The sequence below is a fragment of the Magnolia sinica genome, chromosome 7 (genome assembly GCF_029962835.1).
Source record: "Magnolia sinica isolate HGM2019 chromosome 7, MsV1, whole genome shotgun sequence".
In the NCBI taxonomy this organism is placed as follows: Eukaryota; Viridiplantae; Streptophyta; class Magnoliopsida; order Magnoliales; family Magnoliaceae; genus Magnolia; species Magnolia sinica.
Window position 1 is genome coordinate 16,965,991 of NC_080579.1, and position 24,105 is coordinate 16,990,095.

Here is a 24,105-nt window from a genome sequence, read left to right on the forward strand (position 1 = left end):
CATGCCGTCCATTTATTTTTCTAGATCATTTTATGATGTGATACCAAAAATGAGGTATATCCTAATCTCAAATGTACCACATTACAGGAAAGAGTGTTGAATGAACGTCGACCATTAAAAACTTTTTGGGGGCGATAAAAGTTTTGGATCAAGCTGATATTTGTTTTTTCCCTTCCTCTGGGTCTGTATGACCTAATAAAAAGATTGGATATAAAATAAACGGTACAGTGGGCCTTGGGAGGATTTTAATGGTAGATATCCAATCAATATTGTTTTCCTGTGATGTGTTCCACCAGAGACTTATATACCTCTCATTTTTAGGATCAAACCCTAAAATGATCTTTTAAAAATGGATGAAACAAATAGATGAAACACATACATCATGGTGGGCCCACAGAGCACCGACCACCAGACACCGGCCTGGTGGCAGGGGGAGTAACCAATCCGTTTCCTCAGCCACGGGGCTGGTGGCAGGTGAGTAGCCAATCCGTTTCCGCGAAGACAACGCTGCCGTTCCCCGATCTCCTAGTTGTACGAACGGTTCAAAGGAGATCAAAGTTACATAGGCCCCAAAAATGATGTATTTATTATATCCACACTGTTCATCCATTTTCCAATATAATTTTACTCCATGATACCAAAAATGATTTATATCCAAATCTTAAGTGGACCACACCACAAATCAAAGTGGGAGAATGATTCTAACAGTTAAAACATTCATAGGCCCACCATATCGTTTATTTTCCATATATTCTACTCATAAGATCACCAAGACCTGGATGAAGAGGAAAAACAAATATCATATTGATCCAAAACTTCTGTGACCCCAAAAGGGTTTCAATGGTAGACGTTCAATCCCCCACTTCTTTTAACAAGTGTGGTCCATTTGATCATTGGATCTGTCTTATTTTTTGGCTCAAGCCTTATGACGAGATCAAAAAATAGAAGGATGGTTGGGATATAACACATACCTTATGATGGGACCCTCCGAACTTGGTGACGTCAACACACCTCAGGTGGGCAGTGCGTAGTACACCAGCCAATCCGCATCCGGAAACTCTAGTATGTTTGGACGCGTATTTCCCGTGAAAGCATTTATGCCGGAAGTTGCTGCGTCCAAATCCTAACTGGGTTTTTTAGAAATCAAATCCATCGATTGATTTTCTGAGCTCATTTAAAGACATGTGACTAAAAGTGAGCATATCCAAGACTCAAGAGGGCTTCAGTAAAGAAAAAAGTGAGAATAAAAAGTCAAACTTCCTTGGGTCGACAGTGATGTTTACATTCCATTCATACCGTTCATAACGCTATTCCTACTGGGATGGATAGAAGACACAAATATTATACTTATTCAAAACTTCTGTGGCCTCACAAATATTTCAACTGTGAACTATCAATACTCACGTTTTCAATTTCAGGTCACTTGAGGATTAGATCTGGGTCAGTTTAGCCTCTTATCCTAAAACGATCTCACAAAACGGGTGAACGGGGTTGATTCCTCACAAACATCACGGTGTGCCCCAGCCAAGTTTACAATGCAGTAACTTCTTACCCAGGAAACATCGCTTAACTTTCCCACCCACCTTTTCCAGTGCCGTCCACTTGAGTCTTGGATGCTGCTCCATTTTTGTTTTATGTCTTGAAATAATCTCAAAAAACGGATGTACAGGTTTGATTTCTCAAAAACATACGGTGGGCCCAATTAGGTTTTCAGCATAAGAACTTCTTGCGAAAGGCTTTTGCAAGGAATCCGCGTCCAGTAGTGGGCTTTATCTTGCATGACCAGAGAGAGAGAGAGGGAGAGAGAGAGAGAGAGAGAGAGAGAGAGAGAGAGAAATTCATTGATACTCTGATAGGTATGATGGAGGATACTCGCAAGCAGTTAGATACTGTCTAGAAATTAAATACTGTACTAATTAATTCAAACTAACCATCCAAATTAAGGGCAGACATTTAGATTCCCAAAAAAAAAAAAAAAAATTCTAATATCTTGCTATTTAACTTTACTAGATTGCAGGACATATATTGGACGGTTAAAAATGAAAAGTATCTAATGGTCTTATTTCAAACAACGTGTCCCTGAATAGAGTGGTTCGCCCAATATCATTTTTAGAATATAGCTTACCAACAGTGGGTTACACAATTTAGTCGGTTTAATTTCAGTTAATAGAGCGGTGTGCATCATTTCTATGTGCATGTGTGTCAAGCATCATCAGCAGCCAGAGTATTAATCAACTCCTCAAGATAAGTCGTCCACGAAACTTAGCATAGAAGAAACCCATTCCATGATATTTAATGACAAATGCTCCAGTGCTCTGTGAGACTTATAAGTTATAGTGCTACTAGTTCTACTGGGATAGTTGGACAGTACAAACCATTGATCCGGGCTGTTCATTAGGTCCACATCACATTTCATTAGCTATCATTCAAACGTTATAGTGATCAGACAAACCTAGCTAGCCATTTGATCAATTCTTTTAATGTGGACGTATGGTCAAGATCATTCACAATTCGATCCATCTATTTGTTAGGAACCATCATGGAATGCTTATAATTCTAAAGAATCACTTTCCTTAGGCAATTTTATCCATCCCAACCTTGGCTTGGAAAATAGATGGCTATAAAAGTAAGTCCAAATCAAGGATAGATTGGATCATTCAATCAGTGAGATTTTTTGCACTGTAACTTATGGAAAGAAGACACAAATATTATACTGATTCAAAACCTCTGTGGCTCCACAATATTTCAACTATGAACGTTCAATACTCAGGTTTTCAATTTCAGGTCACTTGAGGATTAGATCTGGGTCATTTTCGGCCTCCTGTCGTAAAATGATCTCACAAAATGGATGAATGGGGTTGATTCCTCACAAACATCACGGTGTGCCTCAGCCAAGTTTACAACGCAGTAACTTCCTTCCCAGGAAACACCACTTAACTTTCCCACCCACCTTTTCCAGTGCTACCCACTTGAGTCTTTGGATCCTCCTCATTTTTTGTTTCATGTCTTGAAATAATCTCAAAAAATGGTTGTATGGGTTTGATTTCTGAAAAATATCACGGTGGGCCCAATTAGGTTTTCAGCACAGGAACTTCCTGCGAAAGGCTTTTGCAAGGAATCCGCATCCAGTATTTGGCGGACACGGATTTCCTGTGAAAGGCTTCCTGCGCTGGAAACCTAGGTGGGGCTCAACATGATGTTTTTGAGAAATCCACCCCAGCCATCCATTTTCTGAGATATTTTTAAGATTACAGGCCAAAAATGAGCCATAACTAATACTCAAATGAACCTAAAATGTGAGTATTGAACGTACACAGTTGAAATATTCGTGGGCCACAGAAGTTTTGAATCAGGCTAATATTTGTGTTTTCAGTTCATCCAAGTAAGAATAACGTTATTAACGGTATGGATGTCATGTAAACATCACTTTCTACCATGGAAAGTTTTCAACGGTAAGAATTTTCCAACCCACCTTTTACTCTAATGCGCCCCACTTGAGTCTTGGATCCTTCTCCGTTTTGGTCCTTAGATCCTTCTCAGTTTTGGTCTCAAGTCCTAAAATGAGCTCATTTTATGGATGTACAGCGTGGATTTCTTAAAAATATCACATTGCCCCAACCAGTTTTCCAACGCAGGAACTTCCTGCGACAGGCTTTCGCAGGAAATCCGCGTACGTAGTTGGAATCCGCGTACGTAGTTGGCTTTATCTTGCATAGAGAGAGAGAGAGATTGATACTCTCATAGGTTTGATGGAAGATACACGCAAGCAGTTAGACACTATCTAGAAATTAAATACTGGCGTACTAATTAATTCAAACTAATATCTTGCTATTTACTTTACTAGATTGTTGGACATATATTGGACGGTTAAAAATGAAAAGTATCTAATGGTCTTATTTCAAACAACGTGTCCATGAATAGATTGGTTCGCCCAATATGATCATTTTTAGAATATAGCTTACCAACGGTGGGTTACACAATTTAGTCGGTTTAATTTCAGTTAATAGAGCCGTGTGTATCATTTCTATGTGCATGTGTGTCAAGCATCATAAGCAGCCAGAGTATTAATCAACTCCTCAAGATAAGTCTTCCACGAAACTTAGCATAGAAGAAACCCATTCCATGATATTTAATGACAAATGCTCCAGTGTTCTATGAGACTTACAAGTTATAGTGCTACTAGTTCTATTGGGATAGTTGGACAGTACAAACCATTGATCCGGGCTGTTCATTAGGTCCATATCACATTTCATTAGATTCAAACGTTATATGTATTGATCGGACAAACCTAGCCATTTGATCAATTCCTTTAATGTGGACATATGGTCAAGATCATTCACAATTCGATCCATCTATTTGTTAGGAACCATCATGGAATGCTTATAATTCTAAAGAATCACTTTCCTTAGGCAATTTTATCCATGCCAACCTTGGCTTGGAAAATGGATGGCTATAAAAGTAAGTCCAAATCAAGGATAGATTGGATCATTCAATCAGTGAGATTTTTTGTATCATAGCCCACGAAATGTGTTCTAGACTTAATTGATGGTTCAGATCGATTGATTGGACTTTCAAGCAAGAAATCCAACTAGGAGCACTATAACTTATGGTGCTCTCAGAACACCAGAGCCTTGCTCCTATCCAATGAGAAATTTACGACTGTGGACCCTACCTTTTATCCATCGGATATCTTGAAACACTACAAACTTAACATACGCAGTTGGACCTCTGCGTACGGACGACAAATTCCAGGACGAAAATACCCCTCCTTTTCACGGAAACGGATTGGGTACGCCTCCTGCCACCCGCCCATGGCGGATAGTCAGTGGTATATGGGCCTCTCCATGATGTTTTCTTTTCATCCATGCCGTTCATATATTTTTTCAGATCATTTTATGGTATGAGACCGAAAATGAGGTATATCCAAGTCTCAAGTGTACAACATTACAGGAAACAAGGTTGAATGAGCATCAACCATTAGAAACTCAGGTGGAGCCCACTACGATGTTTGCGAGAAATCCTCCCCATCTAAGTTCATTCATAGGGTCACAAAGACCTGGATGAAGAGGAAAAACCAATTTCATAATGATCAAAAACTTTTGTAACCCCTGAAAGGGTTTCAATGGTAGATGTTGAATTCCCCGCTGCCTTTTACAGTGTGGTCCACTTGATAGCTAGATCTATCTTATTTTTCGTCTCAAGCCTTAATATGAGCTCGCCAAATAGATGAACGGTTTGGATATAACACAAACCTCATGATAGGACCCACACATGCAATACAGTAAAAAAAAAAAAAAAAAAAAAAAAGCTACAGACTGCCGCGGCAGTCCAGCAGTTCTTTTTTTCTTTTTTTTAAAAAAAAAAAATTATTGAGAGAACTTTTTCTCCCTTGCATTTTTCTCTAATACATAATTATATAAATATGTATATATAAGCATATAAAAATATTTTTTATCTTTTAATTCATTTCTTTATTCATGTATTCAACAAGCATATCTCCTAAATTAAAATGATTTGTTTTTTTTTTTTTTACACACGCACACACACACCCACACACTCACACTAGTGGAATTTCACCACCTATGGATACTCAAACGCTTGACCGGGTGTTGAAACTCCTAAGAGTCTACCACCCGAGGGAGAGTAAGGATCCAAACTAGAATGATTTGCTTGGGCAAGCATGAAATTCAACGAGGCAAACATGAAATTCAACGGGGCAAACATGAAAATGAGAGAGCAAGCATGAAAATTAGCGGGGCAAAAATGAAAATGAGAGGGCCAAACATAAAAATGAGCGAGGCAAGCATGAAAAAGAGCAGGGCAAACATGAAAAAGAGCAGGGTAAACTAGAAAATCAGCGAGGAAAACATGAAAGCAGCGGGGCAAATTAGAAAAACAGCGGGGCAAACTAGAATATGAGCGGGGCAAACTAGAAAATCAGTGGGGAAAACATGAAAATCAGCGGGGGAAACATGAAATGCAACGGGGCAAACTAGAAAATCAGCGGGGGAAACATAAAAAGCAGCGGGGCAAACTAGAAAATCAATGGGAAAAAACAAAACAATGGGCAAACTAGAAAAGCAATGGGCAAACTAGAAAATCATGGGGAAACATGAAAAGTAGCGGGGCAAACTAGAAAATCAATGGGAAACATGAAAAGCAATGGGGCAAACTAGAAAAAATGGGCAAATGAAATATGAGCGAGGCAAACTAGAAAATCACGGGGAAACATGAAAATCTGGGGAAACATGAAAAGTAAGCGGGCAAACTAAAAATCAGGGGAAACATGAAAATCAATGGGAAACATAAAAAGCAATGGGCAACTAGAAAATCGAGGAAACATGAAACGCAATGGGCAAATCAAATATGAGCGGGCAAACTAGAAAATCAACGGGGGAAACATGAAAATCAGTGGGGGAAACATAAATAGTAGTGGGGCAAACTAAAAAATCAGCAGGGGAAACATGAAAATCAGCGGGGGAAACATAAAAAGCAGCGGGGCAACTAGAAAATCAGCGAGGGAAACATGAAACGCAGCGGGGCAAACTGAAATATGAGCGGGGCAAACTAGAAAATAAACGGGGAAAACATGAAAATCAGTGGGGGAAACATGAAAAGTAGCGGGGCAAACTAAAAAATCAGCAGGGGAAACATGAAAATCAGCGGGGGAAACATAAAAAGCAGCGGGGCAACTAGAAAATCAGCGAGGGAAACATGAAACGCAGCGGGGCAAACTGAAATATGAGCGGGGTAAACTAGAAAATCAGTGGATTGTTTGTGTAGAACGTATACTAGTGACGTTGAGTCTCATTTGTCCACATCATTTCCAAGGACTCAAGCTAACAAGATATGTCGGATTTCTCTCTCCCAAATAGAATGCGTGCTATGCTACATGACTTTTTAAAGGGGTAGTCCTATATTTTAGCTTGGTTTTTTAAAGAAAAAAAAATGAAGTTCTTTATGATGAATAATCACGTATATAATTAATAAAATCATAGATACAAAAAATAAGTCTTATATTGAAATATAATAAACTAATATAATAATGAAAATATTAGCATGCATACACCCGACCAACCCAATCAACCCGTCGAGCCCTCTTGTATTGGGCTTGGGTTGAGAATTCCCAACCTAAGATTGGGTTGGGTTAGGTCAAGGTTTAGGTATAGGAACCTTGGGTTGGGTTAGGGTTGAGCACCAACTGGAACCAACCGGCCTGACTTTCAGCCCTAATTTCATGTTTGCCCTACTCAATTTCATGTTTTACCCGCTAAATTTCTAGTTTTCATGTTTGCCTCACTTAATTTCATGTTTGCCCCGTTGAATTTCCAGTTTGACCGCGAAGTGATTGAAATTGACCACGAACTGAATGAAATGGATTTTCGACCATCGACCAGATGGAATTTTGGAAAATAACTAGGTTGGTTGGCTAAATTAGCTTCTCCTACCCCAAAATCATATGTGGTACGTTAAGTAAATCATTCTAGTTTAGGAGATATGCTTGTTAAATAAATAGACAAAGAAATGAATTGAAAGATAGAAAAATATTTTTATATACTTATATATACATATTTACTTAATTATGTATTAGAAAAAAATGTAAGGGAGAAAAAGTTCTCCATGTAAAAAAAAAAAAAAAAAAGGTCGGACTGTCGCGGCACTCCCCTGTCAAACTCTACGCATTGAATCGTGAGAAATTTACGACTGTGGACCCCACCTTTTAGGAAAACAACCTGTACACTACACATGAGAGGATCTAACAGAGCCTAGCCATCAACGTTTAACTTCAACATAGGCTCTCCATTGAAAAGGACTGAGAACCAGCAATTTTCTCAGCATGCCTCCATCAAGGAAATCCATCTGTCACTAAAACCAAATCACATCATTACCTTCTTGAGAAAAACCCAATCCACCCTATCATAGGCTTTCTCAAGGTCAAGCTTGAGAATGAGATTGCCGCCTCTAGCTTTCCTGTCAATGTTGCGCACTGCCTCAAGCGTCATTTTCATGTTTCCCCCGCTGATTTTCTAGTTTGCCTCGCTCATTTTTATGTTTCCCCCGTACGGACAAAAAATTCCAGGATGAAAATACCCCTCCTTTTCACAGAAATAAATTCGCTACTCCGCCTGCCACCCGCCAATGGCGGATCTTCGGTGGTCTGTGGGCCCCACCATGATGTATGCTTTTCATCCATGCCATCCATATATTTTTACGGATCATTTTATGGTATGAGACAAAAAATGAGTATATCCAAATCTTAGTGTACCACATTACTAGAAACAGTGTTGAATGAGCGTCAAACATTAGAAATCCTCCCCCGTCTAAGTTGGGGCCCACTGTGATGTTTGTGAGAAATCCTCCCCGTCTAAGTTCATTCATAGGGTCACAAAGACTTGGATGAAGAAGAAAAACAAATTTCATAATGATCCAAAACTTTTGTAACCCCTAAAAGGGTTTCAATGGTAAACGTTCAATTCCCCACTGCCTTTTAGAGTGTGGTCCACTGGATAGTTAGATCTATCTTATTTTTCGTCTTAATCCTTAATATGAGCTCGCCAAATAGATGGACGGTTTGGATATAACACAGACCTTATGATGGGACCCATAAAAGCATTAAAAAAAAAAAACAAACATATAGGCAGCCACGGCAGTGCCACCGAACCGACGGCAGTGCTGGAGAAGTCTGGCAAATTTATTTATTTTTTTGGAGGAGAACTTTTTCTCCTTTACATTTTTCTCTAATACATAATTATGTAAATATGTATATAAGTATATAAAAATATTTTTCTATCTTTTAATTCATTTCTTTATCTATGTATTTAACAAGCATATCTCCTAAATTAGAATGATTTTTTTTTACACATGCACACACACCCCCACACACTCACACTAGTGGAATTTCACCACCTATGGATACTCAAACGCTTGACCGGGTGTTGAAACTCGTAAGAGTCTACCACTTGAGCAAGAGTAAGGATCCAAACTAGAATGATTTACTTAACGTACCACATATGATTTTGGGGTAGGAGAAGCTAATTTAGCCAACCAACCTAGTTATTTTCCAAGATTTCCTCGGGTCGATGGTTGAAAATCTAGCGGGGCAAACTAGAAAAACAACGGGGCAAATAAGAAAAATAGCGGGGCAAACTGAAATATGAGCGGGGCAAAGTAGAAAAACAGTGGGGCAAACTAAAATATGAGCAGGGCAAACAAGAAAAACAGCAGGGTAAACTGAAATATGAGTGGGGCAAACTACAAAAACAGCGGGGCAAACTAAAATAGGCCTACACTCATGGGCTATATAGCCCACTATGCAGTATGTGTGAAACCACCTCCCTCTATCAGGTTAAAACACTTATTTTCACCATTAGTTATAGGGTCCCACTGACCCTAATTCACTAGCTTCTTTTTCTTTTTCTTTTTTCGTTATAATTCCTACGGCATTTTGTGGGTCCCATTATAAGGTATGTGTTATATCCAAACCGTCCATCTATTTGACGAGCTCGTATTAAGGCTTGAGACGAAAAATAAGACAGATCTAGCTATCACCTAGATCCATAGCTCAACTGGCAGACTGAGTGGAAATACCTCGTTTTAACGCTTGAGGTCTTGGTATCGATCCTAAGAGCGGGGCAAGCATGAAAAAGAGCGGGGTAAACATGAAAATGAGCAAGGTAAGCATGAAATATGAGTGGGGCAAGCTAGAAAAACAGCAGGGCAAACTGAAGTATGAGCGGGGCAAACTAGAAAAACAGTAGGGCAAACTAGAAAAGTAGCGGGGGAAACATGAAAAACAGCGGGGCAAACTAGAAAAACAGCGAGGGAAACATGAAAAACAGCGGGACAAACTAAAAAAATAGCGGGAGAAACATGAAAAACAGCGAGGCAAACTAGAAAAACAGCGGGGGAAACATGAAAAACAGCGGGAAAAACATAAAAAACATGAAAAATAGTGGGGGAAACATGAAAAACAACGGGGGAAACATGAAAAATAGCGGAGCTCATGTTTCCAACTCCTAGTAAAAATAAATCCTAGAAACTAGAACTATCAATAATAATAGTCCAACACTATCGTCTCCTTTCAAAATAATAACATCATTCTCAATAAATTCTTCTCCTAAAACCTAGGACCACAACTACCTACTTTATTGCTAATTAAGTTCTCAAAAAATTAAATTCTAAGCCTTATTTTTATGACTTGCCTAAGGCCCCCAAAAATGTTGAGCTGCACTTGTTTAAACCTGCATCACTTTCGTGCTCATACTCTAAAATGAGCTGGTAAAATGGACAGCCACCTAGCATGGATAAAACACATCTATCATGATGGGCCCATAGAGTTTTTCATGTTTCTCCCGCTGTTTTTCATGTTTCCCTTACTGTTTTTCTAGTTTCCCCCGCTGTTTTTCATATTTCCCCCATTATTTTTCTTATTTTTCATGTTTTTCATATTTTTTCCACTGTTTTTCATGTTTCCCTTGCTGTTTTTCTTATTTTTTCCGCTGTTTTTTATGTTTCCCCCGCTGTTTTTCTAGTTTGGCCCGCTGTTTTTCATGTTTCTCCCGCTGTTTTTCATGTTTTCCCCGCTGTTTTTCTAATTTGCCCCGCTGTTTTTTATGTTTCCCCCGTTGTTTTTTGCCTACTATTTTTAGAGATTTGATTGTTTTTCATGTTTGTTTTTTCTGCTGTTTTTCATGTTTGCCCCGCTATTTTTCATGTTTCCCCCACTACTTTTCTAGTTTGCCCCACTGTTTTTCTAGTTTGCCCCGCTCATACTTCAGTTTGCCCTGCTGTTTTTCTAGCTTGCCCCACTCATATTTCAGTTTGCCCCGCCATTTTTCTAGTTTGCCCCGCTGTTTTTCACGAAAATACCCCTCCTTTTCACAGAAACGGATTGGGTACTCCTCCTGCCACCCGCCAATGGCGGATCGTCGCTGGTTTATGGGCCCCATCATGATGTATGATTTTCATCCATGCCGTCCATATATTTTTCCAGATCATTTTATGGTATGATACCAAAAATGAGGTATATCCAAATCTCAACTATACCACATTACAGGAAACAGTGTTGAATGAGCGTCAACCATTAGAAACTCAGGTGGGGCCAACTGTGATGTTTGTGAGAAATCCTCCTCATCTGAGTTCATTCATAGGGTCGCAAAGACCTGACGAAGAGGAAAAACAAATTTCATAATGATACAAAACTTCTATAACCCCTAAAAGGGTTTCAATGGTAGATGTTCAATTCCCCACTGCATTGGGTTGGGCTTGGGTAGGATATATCGGGTTTGATCTTAAGCTTGGGCTATACAAACACCAACCCGATAAAACTTAGGTTGGGCTTGGGTTGAGGTCTCAGGTTATCCGACCTAACCCGAACTCGATCAATATATTAGTTACTTATAAATTATAATTGAGTGTGGATTGTTTGTGTAGAAGGTACACTAGTGATGTCGGGTCTCATTTGTCCACGTCATTTCCAAGGGATCACACCACGGGAAACAATGGGCATAATGATTTCCACCGTTGAAACCATAATGGGCCCAATAGTGATGTTTGTTTGTTATCAAACCTATTCATAAGATCATACAGACATGGATTAATAGAAAAAAACAATTATAAGCTTGATCCAAAACTTCTATAACCTTTAAGAAATGATCAACAATAGAAGTTCAATTAAAAATTTCATTTGGTGTGGTCCATTTGAACATTGAATAAGTTTAGATTTATCGGCTTAAGCAATGAAAATATCTATTAAGTTCGCCCTGCTAATTGTCTAGTTTGTCCCGTTGAATTTCATGTTTGCCCTGCTCAATTTCATGTTTGCCCCGTTGATTTCCTAGTTTGCCTCGCTGATTTTGTAGTTTGCCCCGCTGATTTTGTAGTTTGCCCTGCTGATTTTCTAGTTTACCTCGTTGATTTCATAGTTTGCCCCGCTGATTTTCTAGTTTGCCCCGCTGATTTTCATGTTTGCCTCGCTGATTTTCTAGTTTGCCCCGCTGATTTCATAGTTTGCCCCGCTGATTTTCTAGTTTGCGTCGCTAATTTCATAGTTTGCCCCGCTGATTTTCTAGTTTGCCCCGCTGATTTTCATGTTTGCTCGCTAATTTTCTAGTTTGTCCCGCTGATTTTCTAGTTTGCCCCGCTGATTTCATAGTTTGCCCCGCTGATTTTCTAGTTTGCCCCGCTGATTATATAGTTTCCTCCGCTCAATTTCATGTTTGCCCCCCTCAATTTCATCTACGACTGAAAGTTGGGCGGGTTCAACTCGAACGACCTGTGACCGACTCGACATTAGGTTAGGCTCAGGCAGGATATATCAGGTCCGATCTCAAGATTGGGCTATACAAACACCAACCCGATAAAACTTAGGTTGGGTTTGGGTTGAGGTCTCAGGTTGCCTGACCCAACTCGAACCCAATCAATATATTAGTTACTTATAAATTATAATTGAGTGTGGATTGTATGTGTAGAAGGTACACTAGTGATGTCGGGTCTTATTTGTCCACGTCATTTCCAAGGACTTAAGCTAATAAGATATATCGGATTTCTCTCTCCCAAATAGACATGTATACACTCGACCAACCTAATCAACCCGTCGAGCTCTCTTGGGTTCAGCTTGGGTTGAGAATTCCCAACCCAGTTAAGGTTTAGGTATAGGAACCTTGGGTTGGGTTAGGGTTGAGCACCAACCCGAACCAACCGGCCCAACTTTCAGCCCTAATTTCATGTTTGCCTTACTTAATTTCATATTTTACCCGCTAAATTTTTAGTTTTCCCCACTCAATTTCTTGTTTGCTTCACTTAATTTCATGTTTGCCCCGCTGAATTTCCAGTTTGACCGCAAAGTGATTGAAATTGACTACAAACTGAATGAAATGGATTTTCGACCATCGACCCGATGGAATCTTGGAAAGTAACTAAGTTGGTTGGCTTAATTAGCTTCTCCTACCCCAAAATCATATGTGGTACATTAAGTAAATCATTCTAGTTTAGGAGATATGCTTGTTAAATAAATAGACAAAGAAATGAATTGAAAGACAAAAAAAATATTTTTATACACTTATATATACATATTTACTTAATTATGTATTAGAGAAAAATGTAAGGGAGAAAAAGTTCTCCATGTAAAAAAAAAAAAAAAAAAAAAAGTCAAACTGCCGCGACACTACCGCCTATCCGGCGGCACTGCCGCCGATCCTGCCGCCAAACCGGCGGTAGTGCTGCCGGCCATCTGTGATGTTTTTTTTTTTTTTTTTTTTATACAATGTTACTTTTGTAGGTCCCATCATGAGGTCTGTGTTATATCCAAACCATCCATCTATTTGGCAAGCTCATATTAAAGCTTGAGATGAAAAATAAGATAGATCTAACTATCAAGTGGACCACACTGTAAAAAGCAGTGGGGAATTGAACGTCTACCATTGAAACACTTTTCAGGGTTACAGAATTTTGGATCATTATGAAATTTGTTTTAGCACTTCATAAAGACCTTTGTGGCCTTATGAATAGATTGGATGGAAAATAAATGTCATGGTGGGCCCTACAAAATTTTTAACGGTGAAAATCAATTTCCCCGCTGCTCTCTGTGGTGTGGAACAGTTGATCTTTGGATATGATTTTTTTTTTTTGGGATAATGCTCCGAAATGATCTCGAAATATGGATGAACGTTGTGGATATAATAAATACATGGCTGTGGGGCCATGTTACTTTGATCTCTTTTGAGCCGTTCGTACAACTCTCGGTTGGAGGAGCGTCAGCGCTCGTCTTCGAAAGGAAGGTGGGGGTATTTTCGTCCTGAAATTCCGACTCCGTACGAGGAGGTCCAACTGCGTATTCTAAGTTTGTATTGCTTCAAAAAAACCACTGGATAAAAGGTGGGGTCCACAGTCGTAAATTTCTCCTATCCAATTCCTCTATAAAATGCACCATCTTCTAGGAGAAAAAGAACACACTAAAATAACATCATTTTTTGAGTGAGTGCAAAGGAGCAATGGCTGAGGTAGCATTGAAGGTGTTTGGTAACTGGGGGAGCCCTTTTAGTCGTAGAGTAGTGCTAGCTCTCAAGTTCAAAGGCATTGAGTACGAGTACATTGAAGAAGATCTCTCGAACAAGAGCCCATTGCTTCTACAATACAACCCTGTGCACAAGAAGGTTCCCGTGCTCTTGCACAACGGAAAACCGATCGCTGAGTCGCTTGTGATCCTTGAATACATTGATGAAATATGGAAGGAGTATCCAATACTGCCGGAAAATCCTTTAGAGAGAGCGACGGCACGGTTTTGGGCCAAGTTCGTCGATGAGAAGGTACGAAGGATTTAACACCAATACTGGTAGTTTGTTGCTGGTGAATGTTAGCAGCGTCAGATCATTTCTAGACACTCATAATGTTCACCAACAACCAAGCTTCCCTGCTAGTTTCCAATTTATTTATGGTTTTTGTTTTTGGAGAAATGTTCACTTACAATGTTGTATGTGAACTTTCACATGCAATTCTTTATTTCCAGCTTATGTGGTAATTGGTGTAGAACATCTAATCCATGCTAAATATTAAACACATGGTAAAGATCACCTTAGGAATCGAATCAATACAATCATTATGTGGACAGTATGGTAGAACGAATCAGACCGTTGGCTATGTGTTGATTGGGACGAAGTACGCCACCTGATGATTGGACCATTTTCCAATTGGACCATTCTCCACACACACACATACGCACACCACAGTGGAATTTCACCACAATTGGCACTGGAACCCATGACTTCGAGTTGAAATTGTTGTGAGTCTGCTACTGAGGCATGAGTAAGGACCCAAGAATCCATAATCTAAAAATAAGTTATACGTAAGTCATGCATAATATATGATTGGATTGGTGAGTTCTATATATATGCTGCCCTGGACCTTTTGCTATGATACTATATCAAATAACCATTTGCTCTAAAAGCTCGAGCCAAATATTTTTGTTGGAGACAAACTGTTGCATGGTTTGGGTATTCCATATCAGTAAGTAGACGTGAAAATTCACATACAATGTTAAATGTTAATAACTTTTTATATCTAGGTTTTATTTGGGATTAGCGAAATGAGACTATGGATTTGATAAATTGGCCAACTTGCCACTGATTTTGCATTGAATATAGATTTGGCAAATTTCAATTTCTGTTGTTTAGTAACTAAGCTACAAATGCCTGGATTTCGAAGCCTTTGTAGTATGTCGGGATATTCATTGTAATGGAATAACTTTTCTTTTTTACTTTTAAGCTCCTTTGTGTATTTCCAAAGTCTTAGTTATTTGGGGAATTTAGATTTGCCCCAAATCCATGAATCTAAGGGCTGCGGATTTGGGATTTGTGAAATCCACAAATTTGACAAATGCTCAAAGAAAAAAGAAAAAGAAAAATGAGAAATGAAAATTAAATCTATGGATTTCACAAATTCCTGCCTCAAATCCTCACCCCAAACAACCCTTAGAAGTTAAGGGAAACAAACATAGTGATCCAATGTTCGATTGCATGGTATCAAAATGATTCTAATGATCCATGGTCGACCATAGGTGGGACCCCACAAATGAATGGTCAAGATACAATATACAGATAGGTGGACCATAAATTGGATGGTTATGATTGCCTAATTGTTGTGATTTTTAGCATGTAAGTAAGACCACAATATGGGGGTAGACAGTGCGTTTCAACAATGAGGTTATGGGTTCGACTGCCCATGTGGTTTAGGTGTATTTTAACAAATTCCATTATTTTATGTATTATCTACAATCTTCAAACACCATGTTTGTTATGATTCTGGCAGTGCATGTTGGCAACATGGATGGCTTGTTGGAGTGAAGGGAAGGAGCAAGAGAAGTTCATTGAAGAGTCCTTGGAGAACTTAAAGACCTTAGAGTCTGCTCTTAATGGGAAGTTTTTTGGAGGAGATTCAATAGGATTGGTTGACATTACTGCTTGCTACATAGCTCATTGGCTTGGAGTACTTCAAGAAGTAGTAGGACTCACATTGGTGGATGTAGAGAAGTTTCCCATCTTATGCAAATGGATTGAAGATTTCATGAGCGATAGTGTGGTGAAAGAAAGCATGCCCCCTAGAGAAAAGTTACTTGCATTCTTCAAAGCTCGTAAAGAAGCTATCTTTGCAGCCAAAGCACCTGTCTACTGATGTTGCCTACAATGGACGGTTGATGCATCATCCTAGTTAGTGATGTGTGAAATAAATAGAATAAAGGGGTAAGCTACAATGTAGGTATGTCAGAATTAAATTATGGTAAATCATACATGTAGACAGATCCAGGCCGTCTAAATCATGTGGACGTAGTGGATGGAGCATATATATATATATTATTTTATTTTTAAAATGTGGATTGGATAATCCTAATGTTCCGATTGGTGTCGGATGGGTTGTTAGTACGAAGATAGCCACTGATCCAAATTCAATGGGTGAAATTAGGGAGGAAAGATTGGATCATCATTATGGATTTTGGGCTATGCTCCGTCCACAATAGGGCCCACAATTTAGAAGGTCTGGATCAGCATGCCCTCTCTTTGTATTTTGTTGCTTGCATTTTTGCAATGAATGTAATGTGTTTCTTGGATTTTGTAATCTATTGAAGTCTTTGAAGACTGATGATGGATGACAGCTACCGACTTCTGATATTAAATTACTTAAATTATCTAGAAGTCTAAGTTGACTAGCAATAGGAAGTAGACCTCACAAGCTGATATAGTTTTAAATCAGAAATACTTTGATAATCTGGCCCAGTGTGATAGATGATAAGCAGGCAGTTGGAAATTACACGGAAAGCTCTTCCATGGTATACAAATAATTCAAATAAAACCTTCTAAACTATGGGCACACTTTTCTTTTTATCATGAACAAAAAATTAAACATTAGATTACTGGACATTTAACGAATGTTTAGAAATGAAAAAAATATCTAAGGGTCATATTTAAAAAACAAGCCAAATAGGGTTTAAGATCGTTCAACCAACCTTATTTTTATACTACAACTTAATAACTATGGGTTTGAAATTTTAAGCGGTTCTTGGCTTAGTATTTGCATTGCATACCATTTGCAAGTGCATGAGTATCAAGTGCCATAGGCAGCCAGAGTATGAAAAAAGCACCCCGTCAGCACATCGTAAATAGAGATTTTAGTCCGTTTGGTTGAAAGGAGAAATCAGAACTTTTAAATTTCGGATGTCTATATTCATAGAATAAACCGGCAAATTTTGGGTCTTTAACGCATTTGTCTTTTAAGATGAAATTCAGAAAAGGAGAATGATCACGTACCTGTTGTACCTTATTTTGTACGGTTTCGGAAAAAGCTAATAGAATAGTGACATATGGCATTAGACTAGAGATAAGTTTTTTAAAAGATTTTATAAGATATTTAGAGTAATTTCCGCAGAATCATAACTACATCAATTTAATGCTACATGTCATTAGGTGACCGGAAAATAGTGTAGCCAAGGCATCGAGGAGTGGAATGTAGTCAAAGAGCAAGAAGTGATTGAGAGGAACATCACTTGGTAGAGAGAAGAGAACAATAAAAAATAAAAATGTAACAAGAGAGAGATATGGATGTTACACCCGGTGAGACTCAAACAAGTACTTGGCTATCATAAATATTCATTTTGCACCGGCCGTACAAAAAGACAAATTTTGATACAATGGTAGGGCAATGATTATACTTACCAGTGTAAAAGTTATGTGGAATCATGTGCCGACAAGGTGGTCGAAATGCTTCTTTAGCAAGTAATGCTACAGCTAATGAATATCATGTTTGTAAGGTAGTCGTAGATTTAGCAAGCACTCGAGCAAGTGAATCCATCACCCAGTCTAGTGCTTATTCTACCAAATCCAGATAGATCATTGACATCTTGTGTTGAACCCTTTGAGATTCTGTCAGCCAAGATGGTCAACATGTAAAGGAGAATTCAGCACACCGCGGAATTCACATATTAAGAATGAAACCTTTAATAGATGGATGGGTAGCCATGCCAAAAGCATGAATCGATTGATGGCTATGTTTGCTAAAATAGCACTTATCGCACCTGACCAATAAGTTGACACTAGTTCAGTTGGAAATCTGGCACTACTACCTCCGGTATAGCCAATACTACAGGCACCTACTCTACAATGAAATGCACATCCTACCCTTATTTCAGTTCAAGACGTGCGAAATACACCACTACTTCTGGATTTCAGGCAATCTGAATATGATAATAAGAATTTTGTCCCCAATGCTAGGAATCAACGGATACTTGAGGAGCAACATTTGCCCAGAAATTAACCTTATAATGAGGAGCAGTACCCGATTAGTTTAAAGTCACCTCTAATGAGTGGGCAACAACATTAGAACCGTAATCAAATTGTGTAGCTGGTCTAGGAGGTTGCAGGCCAGGTTCTTTACTGAACTACTAATCCAATTTATCATAAGCCTTATCCTGATTGGGTCGACCAACAATATCCATTGTCGAGGAATTATCAATACGATTTTACACTATTTACATGTGATACTAGTCAGTCGATCATAGAACATATAGGTCACTTGACTATACAGTGTATGGAACTGGTAAATAATAGTTAATATAATTTACAATTATTCGACCATTCACTAACTAGGGTAACATTTACTTGGTATTCTAATTTATTACAAATTAGATCCAAACTTGGCAAGAAATGGAAGAAAAGTTTCATGCCCGATTCTTTTATAAGGACAGGAAAATTTTTATGCCTGAACTTGCACGATTTTGTCAATTTTCAGGAGAATCGATTGAAAATTATATTGTTCAGTTTAAAAGAGCAAAAATTCGATGCAAAGTAGTTACGACCGAGGTAGAATTTAATCAATTGGCCGAGGATAGTCTAGAGTTTAAACTTCGACAAAGAAGTTTATTAGAACATAATTCACAAATCTTTACGATCTAACTAAGAAAGTATCTCAATATGAGGCTCTACCTCAAGACACGACACAGAAAAAGAATTGTTTAGTAGGAACATGTGGACATAATGGATGGAGCATAGATTAAAAAAAATATATGTGGATTGGATAATCCTAATGTTCCGCTTGGTTGTCGTCGGATGGGTTATTAGTACGAAGATAGCCACTCATCTAAATTCGATGGGTGAGATCAAGTAGGAAAGATTGGATCATCATTATGGATTTTAGGCTATGCTCCGTCCACAATAGGGGCCACAAGTTGGAAGGTCGAGATCAACATGCCCTCTCTTCGTATTTCGTTGCTTGCATTTTTAATGAATGTAATGAGTTTCTTTCGTTTGATAATCTATTGAAGTCTTTGAAGGATGATGATGGATGACAAGTACCAACTTCTGATATTAAATGACTAAATTATCTAGAAGTCTAAGTTGACTAGCAATGGGAAGTTAACAAGCTAATATAGTTCTAAATCAGAAATACTTTGATAATCTGGCCGAGTGTGATAGATGATAAGCAAGTAGATTGAAATTACACGGAAATTTCTTCCATGGCATAGAAATAATTCAAATTAAACCTTCCAATTTCTTTTTATCATGAACAAAAAATTAAATATTAGATTACTGGACATTTACCAAATATTTATAAACAAAAAAAGTATCCAATGGTTATATTTTAAAAACAAGCTAGTTAGAGCTTAGGATTGTTCAACCAACCTTATTTTTATACTACAACTTAACAATTTAACAATTATAGGTTTGAAAATTTAGCCGGTTCATGGCTTAATATTTGAAATGCATACCATTTCTAAGTGCATGAGTATTAAGAGCCATAGCCAGCGAGTATGAATGTAACACCCTGGTTCTCATGGCTCGAGGGTGATCGCTCCTTGTTGAGAACCCGAGTATTACATTATGAAGTCTACTACAATACATCTTATTTATAGAAGGTCCCATGATATAATGTAAGACAATTACCATACAAGCCATAGATTTTAAGAGCATTAAAAAGGAAGTTTAACACATGTAAATGTTAGCAAATGAAATCCCTCAGTCGAGGAACTTAATTACAAATCGTGAAATTAAAAGTATAAAGTTTTAATGACGAAAGCATGTAAATCATAGACTACTAGTTGAGCTCAAACGGCTCAACCACATTGTCATAGTATCCTTCCTCGCCAAACTTCTCTCCAGTCTCGTCTGGGATCCCAACTGAGGGGTCTTCCTCCAACACTAAACCTGCATTTGTTTAGTGCAACCACACGATAAGGTGAGTGATAACTCGATGGGAATTTTGCTCTAAGATTTCGTGCATATCATAGCATTCCAAGATAGTTTTGAATCAAGTTAATAATTTATAAAGAGACCAATTTATTTATTCTGTATATGGATGTATGGGTGCATGGTCATGATCAGTCCGGGGGTAAGAGATCAACCCAAGTAGATTTGCTACTTGGAAGAAAGATCACATGGTGAGTGCGCCCAAGGTAATTTTAGTCCCCTGGAAAAGCATTCAAGATACACTTGAGGAGGACCAAAATACCTGGAAAAGCCTCATGCAATGAGAGTGGCCCATAGTGATATGAATGCACTTAAATCTGAGGGTTTGTTCACAACCCCAAGTGTAGAGTCGCGATGTAGTAATAACTCAATAAGACTAAGGTCGAATCTACAAGGACTAAACTTGTACGTATTTTGAAAATAACTAGAACTAGAACTAGAAAAAGATTTAAATTGAAATCTGAATAATTGAGAGTAATGATGAATAATGTTGATTAAAACTTATGAATTTAAAGGTGAGAACTAGGGTGCTAAGGATCCACTTGTAGCTATCAAGATGCTACCTTACTTGATTCAAGGAACACAATTGGAATTGGAGTCTTATCCTATCCAATTGAAAGATAAAGCAATTTAAATCTAATTTGAACTTTTCATTGACCTAATTCTCAATGGAGGAGAATTGTAATGATTGGAAGGGATTCCATCACCCTACCATGCCCAGGAGAATGGTGAATAACAGAATTTACCAATCTCACAATCTTAAAATAGAAAAAGAAAATATCCAAAGCTATCACAACATCTATTATAATTTGAGTCATAATAAATCATAGAAAACTGAAAATATTCCTTTAATATCAAACTAGAAATCAATGAGGTCCAATAAGAACATGAATCAAAGCAATATAATCATCCAAATACGCTACGAGCTTCACCTCTTAGCCCTAGCTAAGAGGTTTAGCCAACTACAGACATGATTGAAACCAAATCTCTTAAACAAAGCATGAAAAATTAACTAGAGAAGAAGAAAAACTCTTTGGCAGCTGCTCAACCCTTGTGTTATGCTCCTCGAGACCTTTCCAAACCCTAGAAGATGCTTTGGAGCATCTTAGGGAGTCCTATTTATAGTTGTGGAACTCCAACTTTCACACTGAGTTGGAAAAATCTAGAAACCGCTTCAAATTTACACACTCTGCACAGTTTTTCAAAATAGACTTTCAGAACTTTCCTTTTTTAGACTCGAAATTTCAGAATATGTTTTTTTCCAAGATAATTTTCAGGAATATGCTTTTTAAAGACAAATTTAAGGATTCATTTTCTTTTTCTTCACTTCAAATCTTCGATTCTCTTCATTCCTCACTTGGTTTCCTTGGATCTTTGACATTTGAATTCTTTATTAATGACTTCCAAATCTTCAAATCTTCATTTAGTAATCTTTTGAGCATAAATCTTTATTTTCGCATCAATTTCACTTTAAGCTCTCAAAATATCCTGGCACATAAAAACATGTATAATTAGATCAATTAAGCACTATCATGTTTATAAAACCAAGGTATAAATTAGAAAAAATATGCAATATTTCACACTCAATAGAGTTACATTAGAATAATTCTTCCAAATAAAGTTCTTAGTAGACCCAACAGGATGTGTCTTACATCAACCACCCGGTAAAGCTCAGATGTTATGTATGGATGTTATGAGTAATGACTCTTATGCACAAACATTAGATTTGTGTTAATGTTTCTTATTTAATGGTCATCATCCAATTGTAAAGTTCTTAGTAAGATCTTCAACATCCAGCCATAAGTCTTAATTCGGTTTCAATGTAACTCTTTACAATCCCCCATTCTTAGATTGGATAGGCACTTATAAGTAAAGAATGTCAATAATCTATGTAAAATTTATAAGACAGTTCCAAATTCCCTAAAAGGATGAGAATGTTACAATATTATCATTCTCACAAGATTGTCATATGGAGTAAGACTTTAGAAGAATAAGTATGTCTTCAAGACTCACTATCAAGAATATAAGAAGTAGATTTATGCTCACAAGGTTCATCAATAAGAAGAGAGGGTAATAAGAGCATAATCATGTTTACAAGATTCATCAACATGAATCAAGAGTAGTATGAGTATGTTCACAAGATTCATCAACATGAAGTTAGAATAGTAAGAATATAACTATGTTCACAAGATTCATCAACATGAAGTAAGATTGGTAAGAGTATAATCGTGTTCATAAGGTCTTATGGTTTGCTAAGTCTATACTAATTATATTCTAAAATTTAACTCACTTATCAGGTGAGGCTATAATGGAATTCAATGAATGTAGAAAGCAAAGAAGGCGACTCCTCACCTTGTGTGGATGTCCTCCTTCTATGAAAGTTCTTACGAAATGAGCTCAAGAGTCCTAGAATCAAAGTAATAGTCCTTAAACTCACATTTGGACCAGTGACTAGGTAGATTTTGTCAACTACTCACTTGATTCAATCTTGGTTGGGGGAAGGGTTATCCTTCAAGATAGACAGCGGTGGGTAATACCTGGATGAATCATTTCAACATTTCAGTGAGTTACAACTGAGTCAACTCAGTTGAGATTTCTATTCAATAGACTAACTTAATCAGAGTTGAGGAAAATACTTGTTGTGGTTATACAATTACTCGATTCTTGAATTCGATGTGGGTTCTCAAATTCCCTTCAAGTAATCCTTGACACTAGAATTTGGAGTAAAATAAGCCTAACTCAGTAGAGTATGGGCCGAGTTAACTCGCCAGGGTAGTGTAAATTGCTTGATGAACAGAGTTTAACGAAATACCTAAATGGGAGTTGTCCCTTGAGGAGGGTGATTCAAGCAAGGCTTTCACCAACTCTGACCAAGTCAGGAAGTTGGCTCCATGACTTAACTAAGCAGCTGAGTCAACTTTCAGTGACTCGGATTGAACCGAAATCGGCTGCATCGAGGGGAAAGTTGGGTGGAGACTTGGTGAGTCAGCCTCTGCGGTTTGTTGGTTGGTCGAGATGCCCTGACCCCAACCTGATGATGATGGAAATCGAGCCATTACCGAGTCTGGCTTGGGAACAAGTCAAGTGACTCAGATTCGAGCTCTTTTAAAAAAGAAAGGGGGTTATGGTATTACCTCCTGCTGATTAAGAGAAAGGAGTTCCAATTCTCTTTCTAATGACTCTGTTGCAAATAGAAAATCTGTTGCACATAAATCTATTGAGATCGTTCAACTCGGCAGGGGCACGTTGGCGAGTTAACATTGGTCAATCGAGTCGACTGATCTTGGCACAGAACGTTGAGGGAGTCGAGTCAGCGTCGAGTCTTCTCTACCAGAGGGAACGTTTCTGGACTCAGTAATGGCTGGGTCGATTCCTGGTGACCCGGATTGAGTTCGATCTAAATGGGGATGGTGGAAATGTGGTAGGGTAGTAGGTTATGGTCGAATGACAGAGCAGAAGTGGAGGATCTCTTTCTTCCTTTCTTCTCCGTTCTCTCAACTTCCTTTCTCTGCTAACGAGCAGAGCCAGTTTCAACCCTGACTCATTTAACTCGGTGATTTGAGCCAAGTCGGGGTGCAGTCGTTTTCTTCGTGAACATGGGACTCTCTCTCTCTCTCTCTCTCTCTCTCTCTCTCTCTATTCCTTACTTACACTTTCTTGAAAGTTTCCCTAAAAACAGGCTATATAAAGGCCCCAACCCGCTTCTAGATATTTCTAGACTAATCATGGATTAGCCATGTTATTAGTGGTGGAAGAATCGAGAATCCTAGCTTAGGAGTCTTTAAGTTAGGTTTGATGATTGCATGGGTTCTAATGATTGTTCTTAATGAATTTATGACTGGATAGGCCACGCGATGAACGACTCGGATTGGCGAAT

The 24,105-nt window shown here is 38.2% G+C and overlaps 1 protein-coding gene and 1 long non-coding RNA gene across 2 annotated transcripts; one reads left to right on the forward strand and one right to left on the reverse strand.

The window, feature by feature from the left end:
* The first annotated feature begins 13,938 nt into the window (after positions 1–13,938).
* Positions 13,939–16,639, forward strand: LOC131251145 (glutathione S-transferase U8-like). The gene is made up of 2 exons (XM_058251678.1): positions 13,939–14,306; positions 15,805–16,639. The coding sequence occupies exons 1-2, from the start codon at positions 13,992–13,994 to the stop codon at positions 16,165–16,167; spliced, it is 678 nt and encodes a 225-aa protein (XP_058107661.1). The 5' UTR covers positions 13,939–13,991; the 3' UTR covers positions 16,168–16,639.
* A 6,019-nt stretch (positions 16,640–22,658) lies between these two features.
* On the reverse strand, positions 22,659–23,836 carry LOC131252004 (uncharacterized). Its single transcript, XR_009174094.1, has 4 exons — positions 23,363–23,836; positions 23,041–23,259; positions 22,865–22,939; positions 22,659–22,765 (listed from the first exon to the last, which is right to left on the reverse strand). It is a non-coding gene; the product is annotated as an uncharacterized LOC131252004 (long non-coding RNA).
* Between the last annotated feature and the right edge of the window lie 269 nt (positions 23,837–24,105).